Raw genomic sequence first — 19,636 nt, forward strand, 5'->3', positions numbered from 1 at the left:
TATGGAAACCACTTAGTTTACATAGATGATCTTGGCCAAAAATCCACATGATCTATCACGTTCATTATCTTCACCAACAAACTGAACTGTCGTAAAGCATCAATTTTGTTTAATTCTGTGGTTAAATCTGGCCACACTCTGAATAACTGACACTCATCTCTATGTTCACTTATGTCACAAGACTGTTATGGAAGCAAGTGAGTCAGCACTTTAAGAATACCTAAAGTGCTATCTAGAGTTCATCTTCCATAGCTTTCATCCACCAATTATTGTTCTTCTAGCTCAATTCACAAAGAGTATTTTAGTGACGGCACAAGTAGAAACTGAAAAAAACGTAAGACTATGTAAATTTAATCTTAAATGCCTAGATTTCTGAGCATTGGGAGGGAGAAACTAAAACTAAAAAAAGTGGGGATTACAAATTCTAATGCTGGCTTTACCAGACACTTGTTATGACCGGAAGAAGAGCACTATATGTGTATCAAATGAGAGAAAAAATATGGGATCTAGTAATTCAGTAATTGCTGATAATTAGCAAAGAATAAGTATTGCAACTTAGGAATGGCTGCATGGCTGTTTCTTTCCACAATTACTTAAATACTTTAAGAAATGGAAAGAAAGTACCTGAAACGTAACATTGGCACACTTCTACCTCTTTTCCCACACAACCCCTCAAAAAACAGGAGGCTGTGTGATTTCCCCCAAAATGATTTATTCTTTTCAGCTGGTTGTAAGACTTTAACTACATTATTCTAGAGATGAGAGTTTAATGATATTCAACTCACCAGTTAACCAAGCCTTTATCAAACTAAGTAGCAGAGGAGAATTCAATTCAGTAAATGGTCTTGTGGGCTGTTACCACATGCTGGGTAACAGAGGTTAACTAAGATTCATTCCCTGCCCTTAGGGGGTTTCCTCTAATAGACAAGAAATAAGGTTCAAAAGAAGAATGAAAGACATGCCTCCTATACTAAATCTATTAAGCGATCAGAACTCTGAAACTATGGAAAACAGCTTTTCAAAATTTTTCAGGTTTATGGGTGCACACATACCCAGAGTTTTTAAAAACAGAAAAATTCAATCACCCTGTTTTGTAACCCTTTTTATTTTTTCATCATTCATGTCAATTAGTACACTTAAAAATAACTGTTTTTAATGAGTTGCAGGTATTCCACTGTAAGGATGTATCAAAATTTACCTAACCAATACCCTGTAGCTAAATGCTCATGCTTATTTTTTTTTAGTTGGGGATCAGGGGCAAGCAAGACAACAGCTGCAACTAACATTACTAACAGCTGTACACTTAGCTAAGATGCTCTATAAAACCATCCTAGGAGTTCATCTCCAAGACATGTGGGTTTATAAAGTATCTTACAGAGGTATTCCAGTTAATTTATCAATCATACCAAACGCCTCCCCCACCACTGAAAACTCACTCCAAAACGAACCTGAGAATTCTTATTACGCAATATATTTGTCCCTATGGGTCGGGTCCTAAACACTGCAATTACTATGTCATTAAATACACACACACACACACACCATCACAAACTTCCAGAAAACAAGCCTTAAGGTCTTGATATCCTTCTCCCTGCTCCCTCCCTCTCCCGGCTACTGTGAATGCCCTACTCTAGGCCCTAATATTACTCTGATCCCCGAAGTTTGTGCACTGACTCTCCCTGACTTCGTTCTCTGCCCACTCGCAATCCTACACAATATTCAGATGTAAAACTTCCTGAAGAAAAATATAACCTCCCTGCCTGAAAAATCCCTAATCCCAATTATTAGAGAATAGTGCCAATTTATTAACATTTTTGCTATTCAGTTTGGCCACGAATCCACCTTCCAATCTTAACTACTACTCTCTTGCAAATACCCTCCAGTCAAATCCTAGTAAAGTACTCAATTCTTTGAGAAGCCTCCAACTTCCTGCCCTATTACATATGCTGTTCTCTCATCTGAAATGCACACGTCAAAGAACATCTAGATAATCAGAGATCTGGAAGGGATACCCTAGTCCACTCACCTTAATTTGCAAACTAGGAACTTCTGTCACTCATTCACCCAAGAGCCCAGAAACCTCCCATCCCAGCATCCTCAAGACACAGTGGTAACTCTAGTATGCCCGAGACCAATCCACCAGTTGAGATTTCCAAGTCTCATCTGCAAAGATCATGCTCTAGCAATTTGGCTTAGGGCCAGAACTCACTTTTTTTAAAAAAAAACAAGCACTTCAGGTTATTCTTAAGCAAGGGGTCAAAGCTTCAGGCCATAATAAGAAAAGCACAGGAAAAAAGAAGACACTGAGTGTATGTATAGCCTTGTAGCACTTAGCACATCATCTGACAATTTTCATTTCTGTCCCCATTTTAGAGCCTCCAAAAAACAGATACTCACTGCTACTTGTGCCGAATCCATAAATCTCAGTCCAAAATAGTCGCTTTCAATAAGGTCCAAGTGGTACATAATCTGATCAAACAGCTCTTGTCCTTTGGCTTTTTTCTGAAATGGCAAGAAAATAAATCAGTAAGTGACTTATAAGATCAACAAGTCTGAACTGAAGATGGTTTTAATTACACAAGATCTCTTAAAAAAAAAAATAGTTGCAACACCAAGTATTACCATGTAGCCAGTTATGGGCACGATACCATGGTTTTCCAATAAACCATTTAAGGCCAAAAGAGAATTTGTGATCTATTATGTGCTTTGCTGGATAGTGTCACTTCCTATCAACCAACAAATATTACTGTGTACCTAACACTGTGTGTAAGAAGAAACTCTTGCTTGTCAATTTTTAGGGTCCCTACTTTAAAGGAGCTTTATAATAACTGGAAAGAGAAAACAAAAAATCTTAGAACACTTAAGCACAAACCATGTGGAACTAGCTATATCTGCCAGAGAAGAGAGAGTCACTGACACTAGAATCATCAGTGAAGGCTTGAAGATCGGTCTTAAACCGGAAAGAATGCAGGGTAGGAAATAGCAAAAGCAGAAATGGAAGGTGGGAGGGAAAATGGACAGCAAGAAAACTACTGATAAACTCAGGAGACACCAAACTGGAGGGAGTTAGGGTGATAACAAAGAGGCTTGCACAGAAAAAGCAGGTCGCAGAGTGTGCTCTCAGGGCCCCTGAGGGATCCCCAGCTGAAAGATCCACACGGTCCCAGGATTCTCCTCACGTACCCTCAATCAAAACAACATACTGCAACAAACTGAATGCAGGAGCAGATGAGAGAATCTAAGTACTGGTCTATTAAATCAAGCATTAAAGAGACTGGCAAAAGTGCATAAAATAATGCTACTCTTCTCACTAAATTCTTTTGTTGTTTAGTAAGAGAGCTATTTTTCATAAAAATGTTACTTCTGTTAACCTATAAGGGGTATATTATTGCTATTTTTAAATTAACCAGTAAAGTTTTTCTTTAATTTTTCAGGTTTTTTTGGGGGAGGGGGCCACACCCTGCGGCATGTGGGATCTCAGTCCCCTGACCAGGGATCAAACCCGCACCCCCTGCAATGGAAGCGCGAAGTCTTAACCACTGGACCACCAGGGAAGTCCCTAATTTTTCTGTTTTAATTTCTAATATGGTAACTATCCATAAATATAATCTTTTAAGTAAAAGCACTGTTGAGATCCTCAATTTTCATGTATGTTGTATCCATGCCCCTCCCCGTAGTTTTAAATTATTTAGAATATTTCCCATAGAAAAATGTAGATTTTTTTATTGAATCATCAATTTCTGCCTTTTAACTGACAATTTGATTATTTCGACTTGTCCACCGCTTTTTCTGCACTTCCTACATCCTTTCTATTTGGTAAACTCTCACCCCTTTATGAAGACAGAACTTTACCAGGGCCTCATGCTCCCGGCCTCCCCTCCACCCAATCCTCATCAGGTTTTATGGATATACTTCCTCTATTTTTCTTTTCTTTGGTCATGGCTAATTTTTTTTAAGACAACAACTTTACTTTGGTATTCAATCATTCTTTACATGTCTTGCACATGTACATTACACATACCTAGCAGCATCTGCTAGATTTCTCTACTCATTTGAGTTTTTCCTCAAGAAATGTTTCCCATGTGGGACTTTCTATGTTTGAGAATATTTTAATCATGCTCTTGTACTTGAATGACGGCTGGATATAAAATTCAAGGTTCAAAGTTACTTTCTGTCAATACTCTACTACTCAAAATACATTACTCTATCACTCAAAATATATTACTCTATCGTCCTCCTACAGTCTATGTTGTCACTGAAAAGTGTGATGTCAATTTCAGCTTCCCTCCCCCGCCCCCCGCAGCACTGTGCAGCATGTGTGAGATCTTAGGGATCAAACCTGTGCCCCCTGCAGTGGAAGCTCAGAGTCTTAACCACTGGACCGCCAGGGAAGTCCCTCATTCCTTTTTAAAGCTGAATAATATTCCACGGTACGTATACAGTCGGCCCTCCATACGGCAGGTTCCATATCCTTGGATTCTGGTATCTGCAGCAGGTTCTGGAACCAATCCCCCACAGACCCCGAGGGACAACTGCGGGCCATTTTGTTTACTGACTCATCTATTGATGAGCACTGGGTTGTTTCCCCCTGTTGGCTACTGTGAATAATACTGCTGTGAACAGTGGTTTACAAGTATCTGAGTCCCTGCTCTCCATTCTTTTGGGTACATACTTAGGAGTAGAATACTGTAATTCCATGTTTAACTTTTTGAGAAACCGCCAAACAGTTTTCTGTAGTACCTGCACCATTTTCCATTCCCACCAGCAATGTACAGGGTTCCACTTTTTCCACATCCTCACCAACACTTGTTATTTTCTGGATTTTCTTTTTTTGTGTTGGTAATAGCCAATCTAATGGGTGTAAAAGGGTATCTCCTGTGGTTTTGATTTGCATTTCCCTAATGCCTACTGATGTTAAGCATACTTTCATGTACTTACTGGCCATTTGTGTATCTTCTTTGGAGAAATATTTATTCAAATCCTTTTCCTATTTTTGATTTGACTTGCTTTTTTGTTGTTGAGTTGTAGAAGTTCTTTATATATTCTCTATATTAATCCATTATCAGATACACAATTTGCAAATATCTTCTCCCATTCTGTGGGTTGTCTTTTTACTCTCTTGATAGTGAGTGTCCTTTAATGCACAAAAATTTTTAATTTTGATGAAGTCCAACTTATTTATTTTTTCTTGTGCTGCCTACATTTTATTGTCATATCCAAAAACACATTGCCAGATCTAATGTCATGAAGATCTTCTCCTATGTTTTCTTCTAAGAGTTTCATAGTTTTAGCTCTCACACTTAAAATTTTGTCATTCTGACTCTACACCCACTCTGATGTGTCCATGTTTTCCTCACAACCAAGCAATTAACTCAGTTCTCCAACGAGACTGACTGCGTGTCAGACAAACTCAATTCTCACCCTGTCTCCCTGGAGAGAGCATCAGACTCCACCAGTTAAGAGCTCAGTCCCACAAGACTGCTCCCACTTCCGATGCCAATCGCAGGTCCAGATTGCTACTGGCTACCGGCTTCTCATGACCCCCTCCCTGGCTTCAATTAACTTGCTAGAACAGTTCACAGAACTCAGGAAATCAGTTTACTCACTAGATTAACAGTTTATTACAAAGGATTATCAGCAGATACAAATTATCAGCCAGATGAGGAGATACACAGGGTGAGGTCCCAAACACAAGTCCCAGTGGAGTTTGGGACCCAGCACGTGGAAGTGTTCTGGTTCACCAACCCAGAAGTTCTCCAAACCTGTCCTTCTGGATCTTTATGGAGGCCTCATTAAATAGGCATGACTGATTAAATCACTGGCCACTGGGGACTGAACTCAATCTCTGGCCCCTCTTCCCTCCCAGCTGGGGTGGGGCTGGGGGTGCCAGCTTCCAACCTCCTAATCACATGGTGAGTCCCCCCAGTCAACCAACCCCTATCAGTGGGCTTCGTTAACATAACAAAAACACTTTTAGGGCTCTCCTGACTTAGAAAATTCTAAGGGCTTTAGGAGCTCTGTGCCAGAAACAGGACAAGGATCAAATATATGTTTATTATAAATCACAATACCACAGTCGTCTTTGATCCATTTTGAGTTAATGTTTGTATATGGTGTAACATAACAATCCAACTTCATTCTTTTGCATGTGGATATTCAATTTTCCCAGCATCATTTGTTGAAAAGACTCTTCCCTCATTGAATGGTGTTAGCACCTCTGCAGAAGATCATTTGACCATGTATTTGAAGGTTTATTTCTAGACTTGCCATTCTGTTCCATTGGTCTGCATGTCTGTTTGCATGCTAGAACCACACTGTTTTGATTACTATAGCTTGGTAATAAGTTTTCAAATCAGGACATGCAAACTCAACCTTTTCCTTCTTTTTCAAGACTGTTCTATTTGGAGTCCCATGAGATTCCATATGAATTTTAGGATGGTCTGTCCTATGCTATGTGTGCAAAAAATGTTCTTGGAATTTTGATATGGAGTACACTGAATCTACAGATCACTTTGGGTAGTACTGTCCTCTTAACAATATTAATCTTTCAAACCATGAACATGGGCTATCTTTTCTTTAGATATTCTTTCATTTCAGTAACGTTTTGTAGTTTTCAGTGTACATGTTTTTTGCCTCCTTGGTTAAACTTATTCCTAAGTATTTTATTCTCCTTGATGCTATAGTAAAGGAATTATTGTCTTAATTTCATTTTTGGATTGCTCACTACTAGTGTATAGATATGCACTTGATTCTTGTTGGTTGATCTTGTATCCTGCAATGTTTCTGAATTCTTTTATTAGCTCTAATAGTTTTACTGTGGAATCTTTAGGGTTTCCTACTTATAAGATCAAGTCATCTTGAACAGAAGTAATTTTACTTCTTCCCTTAGAATTTGGATGCCTATCATTTCTTTTTTCTGCCTAACTGCTCTGGCTAGAACTTCCAATACTATGTTGAATAAAAGTGCTGAAAGCAGGCATCCTTGTCTTGCTCCTAATCTTAGGAGAATAGAGACTTAACTTCCATTTCTTAACTTTTCTCTTATGCTTCCTATTTTGTACTTTCTTTCCTCCTATGAAAAGAGTTCCTAAATATGATCTTCCCACTCACTAATTTGTCCTTTATTTTAAATTTGTCTCCTTATTTTGCTATATTCATTAGGATGAATAAGCTTCTCTGGATTATGTGTAACAACAGAAAGAGCTCAACGTTAGTCTGTATCAGCTCCATTTAGCGCTGAGAAATTACTGGGGGTGTAGATGAGTCCTAGAGGAGAGGCCCAAGAATCAGAAAACCATAGTCAATCACTTCCCATTCAACAAACAACTTTTCAGGTCTGTGATTCACTCCCATTCCAAAGGGAAAGGGAAAGGAATACTAGATACATTCCTTTCATTATAATGTATCACTCCCTGAGAGTTTGATGGAAGAGGGGTAGGGAATTTAGGTAAAGAAATTTTAAGGGACTTCCCTGGCGATCCAGTGGATAAGACTTTGCCTTCCAATGCAGGGGGTGCAGGTTTGATCCCTGGTCAGGGAGCTAAGATCCTACATGCCTCAGGGCCAAGGCAAATTCGTAACAAATTCAATAAAGACCTTAAAAAAAAAAAAAAAAAAGGTCCACATCAAAAAAAAAGCGCTTCCCTGGTGGTACAGTGCTTGAGAATCTGCCTGCCAATGCAGGGGACTCGGGTTTGATCCCTGGCCTGAGAAGATCCCACATGCTCTCATCCTCATCTTTATTCTGCCAAAGCATCATCTGCCAGCTTCTTGAAACATGGGAGCTGTGTTTTGAGAAAAGAGAGAATGGGCTTCTGCCAGCTGGGTAGCTGCCTCCTCAGAATAAAAGTCTTTTCAAGGGTATGTATTGACTCCTTAATAGAGGCTAATTATAGGCCAACCGATAGTGAGCACAAGGTATTTGCAGGTTCCTGATGTTAATAATGCTCAATCTAACAGAAATCTGACATCTCAAAATGAGAATCTCCCAAAACATCTTTATTTGAAATTCAGGGATAGCATGAATATTTTAAAAACTTTCATCTGGAGTCCAGTCAGCATGAAAAAGAACTATACTGTTTCATGAAAATAAGTCTCAGACAAGAAGTAAATAAGTTAACTGCAGTATGTTGATCTCATAAAAATTTCAGATTCTAACCCAGAAATAAAATGCATCACTGACGAACCGCAAAATGTGGTCTTGATAATATTATTCTGGGTGGGTGAACACCTGACTCAATCATAATTTTAAAAAATACCAATCTGTTACTGTCAACCCTGGAAATGGTTCCTAAATCAGTTGGCTCTATCCCATTACGTTTCTTTTTTCTTGTTTTTAATATTGTCTCTATGGACTTCCCTGGTGATGCAGTGGTTAAGAATCCACCTGCCAATGCAGGGGACATGGGTTCAACCCCTGATCCCGGAAGAGCCCACATGCCGTAGAGCAACTAAGCCCGTGTGCCACAACTACTGAGCCTGCACCCTAGAGCCTGCGAGCCACAACTACTGAGCCCACACGCCACAACTACTGAAGCCCGCGTGCCTAGAACCCATGCTTCGCTACAAGAGAAGCCACCGCAATGAGAAGCCCACACGCAGCATTGAAGACCTGATGCAGCCAAAAATAAATTAATTTAAAAAACATATTTTCTCTAAAAAAATTTTTTATTGAAGTATAGTTGATGTACAATATTATATGTTACAGGTATACAATATAGTGATTCACAATTTTTAAAGGTTATACTCTATACTTATTATAAAATGTTGGCTGTATTCCCTGTGCTGTACAATATATCCTTGTAGCTTATTCATTTTATACAGTCACTTGTACCTCTTAATCCCCTCCCCCTAACTTGCCCCTCTCTTTTTCCCTCTCCCCACTGGTAACCACTAGTTTGTTCTTTATTATCTGTGAGTCTGCTTCTTTTTTGTTGTATTCACTAATTTGTTTTATTTTTTAGATTCCACATATAAGTGATTATCATACAGTATTTGTCTGTTTCTGACTTATTTCCCTTAGCATAACACCCTTCAAGTCCATCTGTGTTGTTGCAAAAGGCAAAATTTCATCCTCTTTAGGGCTGAGTGGTATTCCATTGTATATATGTCCCACAACCTCTTTATCCATTCATCTGTTGATGGACACTTGGGTTGCTTCCATGTGCTGCTATGAACACTGGGGTGCATGTGTCTTTTTGAATTAGTGTTTTTGTTTTTTTCCCATTCCATACTCTCTTAAGGGTTTTTCATTTCATTACGTACTTAATAATTCACAGGAAATAACATTTTTGACATAATATACCATTCAATTCTATTCAACAATTACTGGACAGACACCTGTTACGCATTAGCTGCTAGAGGTACACAGACGAATATGTGCATACTTCTTGTCCTCAAGCAATCACAAGGTTCTTACTAAGAATAAAATCATACATAACTAGTTTAAACACAATAAATATGAGTGCTATCCTTGCAGTATTGACAAAATGCTAAGGAAATGAGGGTGAGTTAAGTCTGCTTAAAACTAGTAAAGGCTTCAGAGGAATTTATATCTGAAATTGGGCCTGGAAGGGCTGATACAACTCTGCCACCTTAGGTAAAAACAAAATGAAGAAAGATATGAAGTCTTGACAGTCTATGGTGGGGTTGAGGACACAGACAGACTCGAGGCAGGAAAGAGTTAGAAGACAAAGTGGCAGAAGCTGCCAATGTGATTATTCCTAAAACTGCAAAACAGAATGTCACTCTCATCCTTAAAAAATTATTCCTCTTCCTCTACAGATTAAAGTGCGAATTCCAGGGCATAAACAGTCTTTCCTACTGTTCCTTGCTCACTCTTACAGCCTTATCTCCTGTCACTCCAGCATTTTCACCTGCTTACAATTTCCCTAGTAAGTCATACCTCTGAGCCTTAGCAGAATGCAGTCCTTTCTGCTCAGAACGTCCTTTAGGTCTCCAATGAACTCTGACTTCAAGAATGAGTACATCTATGTTACCTTCCAAAAAGCCAGACCCTGAATCCTCCTTCCTGTGCTACTTTATACCTATAATTCCAGTTAGTATAAACCCTATGCATAGGCACAGAGTTGTAAAATAGTCTACCATGTCTGGGCAAAGAGTAACAAGGTCCAGTGTGGCCACAGTGTGTAGAATAGGGATGTGAAATCCCTCATCCAAGGGTCAACATCCTATTCATTTTCATACACCCTCTCATCTTGCAGCTACTGAATACGAACCAAGCAGAAAACAAAAAATGAAACAAAGATCCACACAGCTCTGGCAAACTACAGTTTCATTTTTCAGTTAAATCTAGACTAGTACTTGCTATTTATATTCTTTTCTTTCCTAACAAATTCCTCTAGGTCACCACCTCATTCAGACACAGTCCTCACTTCATAACCTCTTTTGCGGAAAATTAAGACCATCAAGAGAGCATCTTCCCATTAGTCTTCTATCTTTCTCAGCATAAGATGGTATTCCTCCTAGAACGTTCCTATCATTTCTGCCTGTGTATGTAAAACCATTTCGACAAACTCAGATCTCCCCTATCCAGCCATGCTCTAGCTGCCGTGCTATTTTCTTTCTTCCTTGCCAAATCTCGCGTGTCAATCCCCCGTTTTCCCTTCATGCACTCCCTCAGACAACTAAACAATATTTATTAAGCACCCACTGGGTACTATAAGGGACTATAAGAGACCCAAAAAATATAAGATTGTCCCTAATAATTCCTTTAAACCTTCTGAAATATGGCTCCCAAACACATCCCACTGAAGCTCTTTTCCCCACCTCATCCCTTTACCCCTTCTCCGCATGACAGCCGACTACCCTCTCCTGACCTTCCACACAATCAACATTACCCTCTACACCAGAGCGAAAATTATATTTTACTCATTTCTAATCTACATTCTCCACTCCCATATCCATGTACAAAGCATTTCTTCCACTGCAAACTCACAGCCACAATTATCGTGCAGCCCCATCATCTTGTGCCTTTATTACTGTAGTCTCTTACTTTTTCCCCTGTAATGAATCAAGCATATCACCTTTAAATCAAAGCTATATGTCATTTTTATCATGTTTCTTAACGACTAAAAAAACTTTAAGTGGAATAAAACACAAGTATACAAAAATCCATGCATTCTTAAACAGCTCTGAGATATAAATCACACACCACACCACTCACCCATTAAAAGTATATAATTCAAAGGTGTATTCACAGATATATACAACCATCCCCACAATTAATTTTAGAAAATCTTCATCGCCTAAAAAAGAAACCTCACATCCTTCAGCTACTGGCCCCAACCACCCTTTACACCATCCCCTCGGTCCCCACCCATCTGCCCTAAGCAACCCCCAATGTCCTTTTTTTTTCCCCTTCGGATTTCTGTATTCTGGACTTTCATGCGAACGGAATCACATAATATATGGTCTTTTGTGACTGGCTTCTTTCACCTAGCATAATGTTTTCAAAGTTCATCCATGTAGCATGTATCAGTACCATTTCCTTTACGGTCAAGTACTGATAGTATTCCATTATACAGATATAACACATTTTGCTTATCCATTCATCTGCTGACACTTACCTGTCTGGGCTGCTTCTACCTTCTGGCTATTCAGAATGACGCTGCTATGGACACCTGTGTACAAGTTTTTGTGTAAACGTGTTTCCAATTCTCTTCAGCCTACACCTAGAAGTGGAACTGCCAGATCACATGGTAACTATGTTCAATCATTTGAGGAAATGCCAGACTGTTCTCCAGAGCAGCAGCTCTGGACCACCTTAACACTCCTGCTAAAACGTGTAAGAGTTCAGATTTCTCCACATGCTCACCGACACTTGGTATTACCTGGCATTTTTATTTTAGCCTTCCTAGTTGGTGTGAAGTAGTATCTCATGTTTTTTATTTGCATTTCTCTGACAACTAATGATGTCAAGCATTTCATCTGCTTCTTGGTCATTTGCATATCCTATTTGGAGGAATGTCTATTCAGATCCTTTGCCCATTTTTTTTTTTTTGCAGTACGCGGGCCTCTCACTGTTGTGGCCTCTCCCGTTGCGGAGCACCGACTCCAGACGCGCAGGCTCAGCGGCCATGGCTCATGGGCCCAGCCGCTCCGCTGCATCTTCCTGGACCGGGGCACGAACCCGTGTCCCCTGCATCGGCAGGCGGACTCTCAACCACTGCGCCACCAGGGAAGCCCCTTTGCCCATTTTTAAATTGGGTTATTTGCCTTTTTATTATTGGGTTCTAACAATTTTTCACATGTTCTAGTTACTTATCAGATATATAATTTTCAAATACTTCCTCTCATTCTGTGAGAGTCTTTTCACTCTCTTGATGGTGTCCTTTGAGGCACAAAGGTTATAATTTTGATTAAGTCCAATTTATTTATTCTTTTGTTGTTCATGTTTTTGGTGTCATATCCAAGAAACTGGTATCAAATCCAAGGTCATGAAGATTTACCCCTGCATTTTCTTCTAAGAGTATTATAGTCTTATGTTTAGGACTTTGATCCATTTTGAGTTAATTTTTGTATATTTAGGAGTTAAAGGTCCAACTTCATTCTTTTGCATGTGGCTACTCAGTTCTAGCACCACTTGTTGAAAAGACCATTCTTTCCCTCATCGAATGGCTCTGGCACCCTGTCAAAAATCAACTGACCGTAGATGTGTGGGTTTATTTCTGGGTTCTCTATTCTGTTCCATTGGTCCTTGCGCCAGCAAAGCACACCATCAAGATTACTACTGCTGGGGCTTCCCTGGTGGCGCAGTGGTTGAGAGTCCGCCTGCCGATGCAGGGGACACGGGTTCATGCCCTGGTCCAGGAAGATCCCACATGCCGCGGAGCGGCTAGGCCCGTGAGCCATGGCCGCTGAGCCTGCGCGTCCGGAGCCTGTGCTCCGCAATGGGAGAGGCCACAACAGTGAGAGACCCGCATAACGCAAAAAAAAAAAAAAAAAAAAAAAAAAGATTACTACTGCTTTACAGTTAAGTCTTAAAACTGGGAAATGTGAGTCCTACGACTTTGTTCTTTTTCAAATATTGTTTTGGTTATTCTGGGTCCCTTGCAATTCCATATGAATTTGAAAATCAGCTTGTCAATTTCCACAAATAAATCAGCTGACATTCTGGTGGGGATTATGTTGAATCTGTAAATCAGTTTTGGGTATACTGCCATCTCAACAATGTTAAGTCTTACAATTCGTGAACACAGGATGTTTTTTCAGTTATTTTAAGATACAATGGTCTACATAATTTAAAGATTTCAGCATCTGTATCAGCAAAGTAGATATATAAAAATTATTATCTAATGGTTAATCAAATATTTCCCATTAATTTAAAACTTAGGAGACACAGAGTTTTACAAGACAGGCTATTTACTAAACAATACTAAGCTCATAAATCGAAGGAGTTACTATGGCATTTCCAAAGAGAAAGTTTAAAAACCAGATAATTAGAAATTTCTACCTGATGCCTTGCTTTTATCCTTTACTGAAAGGCACTCTCACTACGTTAATTCCTTAAAAAAAAGGAAGTAGAAGGTATTTAAATTCCCCCTCCCCAATCTTGAGAGGAAAGGAGAACGGAAGAAAGAAAATGACCATTACTACTAAGTGTATATTAATTTGAAGTATATAGATCTAGATTTCTCTACTTAACTACAGATAATCCCTTGCATATTGCCTGGACCATCATCTGAGTTCCAGGCTGCTTGCCACGATCAATACTGACGCTAAGCCCAACGGGAAATAAGTATGTGCTTCATTCAATTTCTAACGTCAACTCTAAATCTTCTTTCAGAGTCATACTAGACTGGCTGAGAAGCTAAATCAAAAAAAGGGAAAACCTGGGGCTTCCCTGGTGGCGCAGTGGCTGAGAGCCCACCTGCCGATGCAGGGGACACGGGTTCATGCCCCGGTCCAGGAAGATCCCAGATGCCGCAGAGCGGCGGGGCCCGTGAGCCACAGCCGCTGAGCCTGTGCGTCCGGAGCCTGTGCTCTGCAACAGGATAGGCCACAACAGTGAGAGGCCCTCGTACCGCAAAAAAAAAGGGAAAACCTGTACTTCCCTGGTGGCGCGGTGGTTAAGAATCTGCCTGCCAGTGCAGCGGACACGGGTTCGAGCCCTGGTCCGGGAAGATCCCACATGCCGCGGAGCAACTAAGGCCGTGCACCACAACTACTGAGCCTGTGCTTTAGAGCCCGTGAGCCACAACTACTAAGCCCATGTGCCTAGAGCCCGTGCTCTGCAACAAGAGAAGCCACCACAATGAGAAGCCCGTGCACTGCAACAAAGAGTAGTAGCCCTCGCTTGCTGCAACTAGAGAAAGCCCATGTGCGGCAACAAAGACCCAATGCAGCCAAAGATAAATAAATACGTTTGTATTAAAAAATTAAAGAAAGAGAGAAAAACTTTTCTTCCCAGAAATTACTATTCTTCTGGCCATTTTCTTTAGTAAGGCAGTTTAGCTGGGAGGGCAATGCCCATTTTATATCCACGCAAGCATCCAGAGTTAGCTTATTAACTTGAGGATTTCCCCTGCGGAGCTGAAAAGGCGACTGCTCTGGCTGCACAGAGACAAATGTAAAACTCCTGGCTTTTCCACTGTAGCCGTGTGCGTGCAAGGCGGGCTAACGTTTCTGGCCTGATGGAGTATCACACATGCCCTCACTGAGCACACCAAGCAAGGGGAAGCATTCTAAACCAGTCACTAGCCATTTATTCTACTTTCCTGGTGTCAGCTTCTCCATCAACACCCTCGAGACTTCATACTTCCAACATTAGGTAATAAGAAACTTCCTTCTACTCTCCTACACAGCAATCTCAAGCTTTTCACCACATACCTAAGCATATTTCAGTGGAACAGTACACAGAACTCTTGAGATACTTATCAAATAAATGAATATGAAAACTACCCTCACAAAGGAGCACATATTGAAACATCAAACCCTCAAGAAGCCCTTACAGGAAGAAAATTTAAATGCATTAAAGTCTTTCAAAATCAAAAACCCTGAATATGCCCAGTCTAATGTACAAATATAATAAATACTCAAAAAGATGACTTCAAAACACTTCAAGATATCCTGTGTCTTCATTTTATCATATTCCATTATTTTAAAAACGTAAAATGTACATACCTAGTGCATTTTAAACTATTCAGTTAATCAGAATATTCGTTTAAACGAACTACCCAGTCCCTTCATCTCTCTGCGAGTCTAAGGCCGTCCACGGCTCGTCCGACCATGCACCACTGCAGCACCCAGGCTATCGCTTCGCGCTATGGGTTCTTTAATTGCATTTTGGGTGAATGAGTGTGCACTAAACAGAGTCTGTAGGGAGGGAAGACACTGTGGAACATTCAATGACACCTCAAATTGCACATTTTACAGCTTAGTCACGTAAACCTTTTAATACAGGGCAAAGACATGAGAAAGAGATTTGGTATCAGCAAACAGCTCAGAAAGAAGCTCCACAGCCCCCATAGAGCTACCTTCCCTCCCCTCCAAAAAAGAGACCTGCAAGGAATAAGTTAACTCCTTTCAGATATATTGGATTGTTTCACACTGTGAGTTGTGATTATTCATAACTGCAAAAAAAATCTCCCCAAAATGTGAATATAATTACAACATCCAATCTTGAAATAAAGATTACAGTGTATGGAAAACCTACCCTGCAAACTACTTTGGGAACAAAGAGATGGGCAGCCAGAGCTGAGGGGTATGAACAAAGTCCTTTTCCTCACTTCATTCCATTAAAACGTCTACAAGCACACCGAAGTGGGCAAGAAGTATTTGTTTTGAGGAAAGTGGAGTGTTTTGAAAACTACAAAAAAATACAGAGAACTAAACGTCTTACAGTATCCACGTAAGTATCATTATCGTCCCCAAAGATTCTCACTGCTTTAATAACTGCTCAACAAGGATTGTGAGAAAGCCCCGGGAAGTACACGGCATACTGCCGCCACGGAGAACACACAAACACACACACAGACGACTCACACCAGCAACTGCCCTAACATCTGAAAGTTCCAGTTAAATGCCACTAATTCCAGAGAAGTCCCAGCGCTCCAGCTATCGAAGGCCACCTGATCCATGCACCTGTGCGGCAGGTGTGGATCCCACCTGCCCAAGTGACCTGATCCCCCGCCCCTCCCCGCAGCTCCAGAGAAGCATATGACCTCAGCACGAACGTGCAAGTCAGCAAACTGTACCGGCAAGTCCACACTGACGTCGGTCCCGTCCAGGAGGGACACTCGGCAGGTGATGACGGCCCTCGCGTCCCCGGCAGCAGGGATGTGCGTGGCTGCACGCTGGGCCTCGCGGAGCCGGTCCCTCTCGGCCTGTCTGCGCATCGACCGGCGGCCGAGCGTTCTGCGGAAGAAGCTCAGCATTTTGTCACTGCAAAAGACAGGAAAAGATGTCAGGGGTCTCCCGCAATTGGCTGTCAGACAAACGGTGTAATTTAGTAAAGTTCTGTGGACACTAGGAGATGCGTTATTAAAAGAGCATCTGGTCAAGTAAATTTGAAAAAACTATTATTAATACTGGCTACTTCAGTTGAGTTCTTAAAGACCTTAACCTAAAATAGGGCTACGGCTCACAGCACTTCTAAACTTTCTGGACTTTTTTGTAAGGAGCTAATCTGGTAAGAGAAGGGCAAACATTTATGAAGTTCAACAGGTCTTCTGGGCCAGTAATTTATATGTACAACAGCCAAATACCCCTACAAACATTAGGAGACGATGCCATACACTAAGGTGCCCTTTGATAATAACAACCATCCTAAGAAGTTCCATTTCTTCTCTGACCAGATTAGCTATTATTAAGTAGCAATTTAAAATCTGTAATAAAATATTTGATAAAAACTTATATTTGAATTATATTTGAAATAGATGATTATTTTTGTATTTTTACTATGAAATTTCTATGAATTTAACAGTAATTTATAAATTACTATAAAATTTCAGATAGCTTTTCAGTTTACAAAGCCCTCATACGTAACGTGTGGCCCCAGTCTCCTTCTCCCCAGGTTTCTTTTCGGGCATTGCTCCCTTTGCACCTTGCTGGCCAGTCTCATTTCAGCGGCCTGTCAAAGGTCGCACTTGTCACCGCAGACTTCTAACGCCCTATGTCAGAGAACCCCTCCTAACTCCTGTTAACTTAACTCCCCCTAACCCTCCCCTGAGGAATATTCTGACATCTAAAGAGTCAGTCACTCCCATCATCACACTTTCACTGAACCTTGAAAATGTTTTTCTGCCTCAATAATCAGATTTTAATTATTCATTTACATGTCCATCTCCTTTATTGTAAGCTCCTTTTTTAAAAATTTTTTAAAAATTTACTTATTCATTTATTTATTTTTATTATTTATTTATTTACTTAGCTGTGCTGGGTCTTAGCTGCAGCATGCACACGGGGATCCAGTTCCCCAACCAGGGATCAAACCCAAGCCCCCTGCGTTGGGAGCGTGGGGCCTTATTCACTGGACCACCAGGGAGGTCCCTACTGTAAGCTCCTTGAGGACACAATTCCTACTTTGAACAGGTAGCCACCCAGCACATTTCATCATCAGGTACAACAAACGTTCAGTAAATAATCTTACTGGGTACTCAGAAAAACTCCCCAAATAATACTGTCTTATTTTGATAAGCAAACTAAGGGTCACAGAAATTAAACCACTGACCAAGTCCATTATTCAGTAAATACTGAAGACAGGGGCTCAAACTCTGATTTTCTGACTCCAAATCTCGGTCTTTCTACTACATCATAGGACTTATTCATGCAAAACTCACATTATACAGATAAGAAAGAAATTATCAAAGATCACAGCTAAAAAGATGCTGAATGAAGATACAAACATAAATCACACACGATGAATTTGTTTCTTAAAACTTAATTCAGCATATTCAAGAAATAAATTGCAAAGGGGTTAAAAAAAAAAGAGTGGCAAAGGAAATTGCAGATTCAAAGAGACTTGAAACATCAAAAAATCACCATGTGTGGGCCTACTTTTAGATCCTAATTCAACTAAAAATTCTTTTAGGTTGTCAGATGTTATCATTGAGGGAAGCTAGGTGAAAAGTATATGGGAACTCTGTACTAGTGTAACTTCAGCATAAATCTAAAATTATTTCAAACTAAAATATTTTCTCAAGTCACGCATTTGTTATTATACATGTAATTTATAAGAAGTCTAGCATAACCAGCTGATGCTGTAAACTAGATAGATGCATTTGTAAACATGATAAAAATAAAAGCTGAAGTGTTAAAATAAATAACATATTTTTTAAAAATTCAGTAGCTATCAATTGAGAATTACAGCCTCATTTTACAAGTACACATACTCCTATGTAATCAGATAAACTGGCAAAACCATGACAGCTGTCATCGGAACTTCCTAAGGACACAACTATACACACACACATCTGAACACTAACTGGATTGTTTATGATAATCAAGGAAGTACTGCCAACTTTCTTTTGGATAAAACAGTGGTTTTAAAGATACGTTTTAAAAAGAAAGTCTTTATCTTTTAAGAATACATCCTGAAAAATTTATAGAAGAATGATGTGATGTCTAGTATTTGCCTCAAAATAATACAAGGAAGGCAGTTAAGTGGGAAGAGAGAGGACACAAATTGGCCAGATAACTAACTGGCCAACAACTGTTGAGGCTGATGGGTACATGAAGGCTAATTATATTCTTCTGACTACTTCTGTATACGCTGAATTTTTCCATAACAAAAAAGTTTTCTCTAAGGAAAAAAAAATTCAAAGGAAATACAACTTTATGGTTCCTAGGAAGTACATGAATTATAAAACAAGTTTTCTTTCACCACACCCTACACCTCAAAAATAGACTCACTGGACTTCCCTGGTGGCGCAGTGGTTAAGAATCCGCCTGCCAACTCAGGGGACACGGGTTTGAGCCCTGGGGAGCAACTAAGCCCGTGTGCCACAACTACTGAGCCTGCTCTCTAGAGCCCACGAGCCACAACTACTGAGCCCATGTGCCACAACTACTGAAGCCCGCGCGCCTCGAGCCCGTGCTCCACAACAAAAGAAGCCACCACAATGAGAAGCCCGCGCACCACAAGGAGGAGTAGCCCCGCTCACCGCAACCAGAGAAAGCCTGCGCGCAGCAACAAAGACCCAACGTAGCCAAAAATTAATTAATTAAAAAAAATAGACTCACCATACAAGCAGAATTAACCTGCTAAGGAAAAACACAACTTCCTTCTTATTTATAATTTTAATAACTCTGTACTTTGAACTATGAAACTCCATGCCACAAATAACAGGTTCTTTTATAAAAGAATATGAAAGCACTTACATGAAAACAAATTTTAGATGGACTAAAGAAGTAAAAGAAATGAGTACTAGAAAACAACAAATATTAGGGTGAAATTCCGCAAAAAAATTCTTGAAGGATTAATAGGCAGTTTAATAAAGAACTATCACAAATTGTGAAGATAAACAACCCAGAACAGAAAGAAAAGACAAGATATGAAGAAACAAGGTCTCAAAGATGACACGCAATAAAAATATTAATTACAGGGCTTCCCTGGTGGCGCAGTGGTTGAGAGTCCGCCTGCCGAGGCAGGGGACACGGGTTCGTGCCCCGGTCC

The 19,636-nt window shown here is 40.2% G+C and overlaps 1 protein-coding gene across 2 annotated transcripts in view; it reads right to left on the reverse strand.

Annotated features, from left to right (window-relative positions):
* EPB41L5 (erythrocyte membrane protein band 4.1 like 5) overlaps nucleotides 1–16,397 on the reverse strand; it is a 134,708-nt gene extending 118,311 nt beyond the window's left edge. For both annotated transcript variants that reach the window (XM_065880299.1, XM_065880298.1), the window contains exons 1-2: nucleotides 16,218–16,397; nucleotides 2,398–2,502 (exon numbers count right to left, since the gene is read on the reverse strand). In XM_065880299.1, the coding sequence (XP_065736371.1) occupies nucleotides 2,398–2,502; nucleotides 16,218–16,397 (285 nt within the window). The remainder of the gene's footprint in view (nucleotides 1–2,397; nucleotides 2,503–16,217) is intronic.
* Nucleotides 16,398–19,636: the final 3,239 nt, after the last annotated feature.

This window comes from Phocoena phocoena, chromosome 7, assembly GCF_963924675.1.
Source record: "Phocoena phocoena chromosome 7, mPhoPho1.1, whole genome shotgun sequence".
NCBI lineage: Eukaryota > Metazoa > Chordata > Mammalia > Artiodactyla > Phocoenidae > Phocoena > Phocoena phocoena.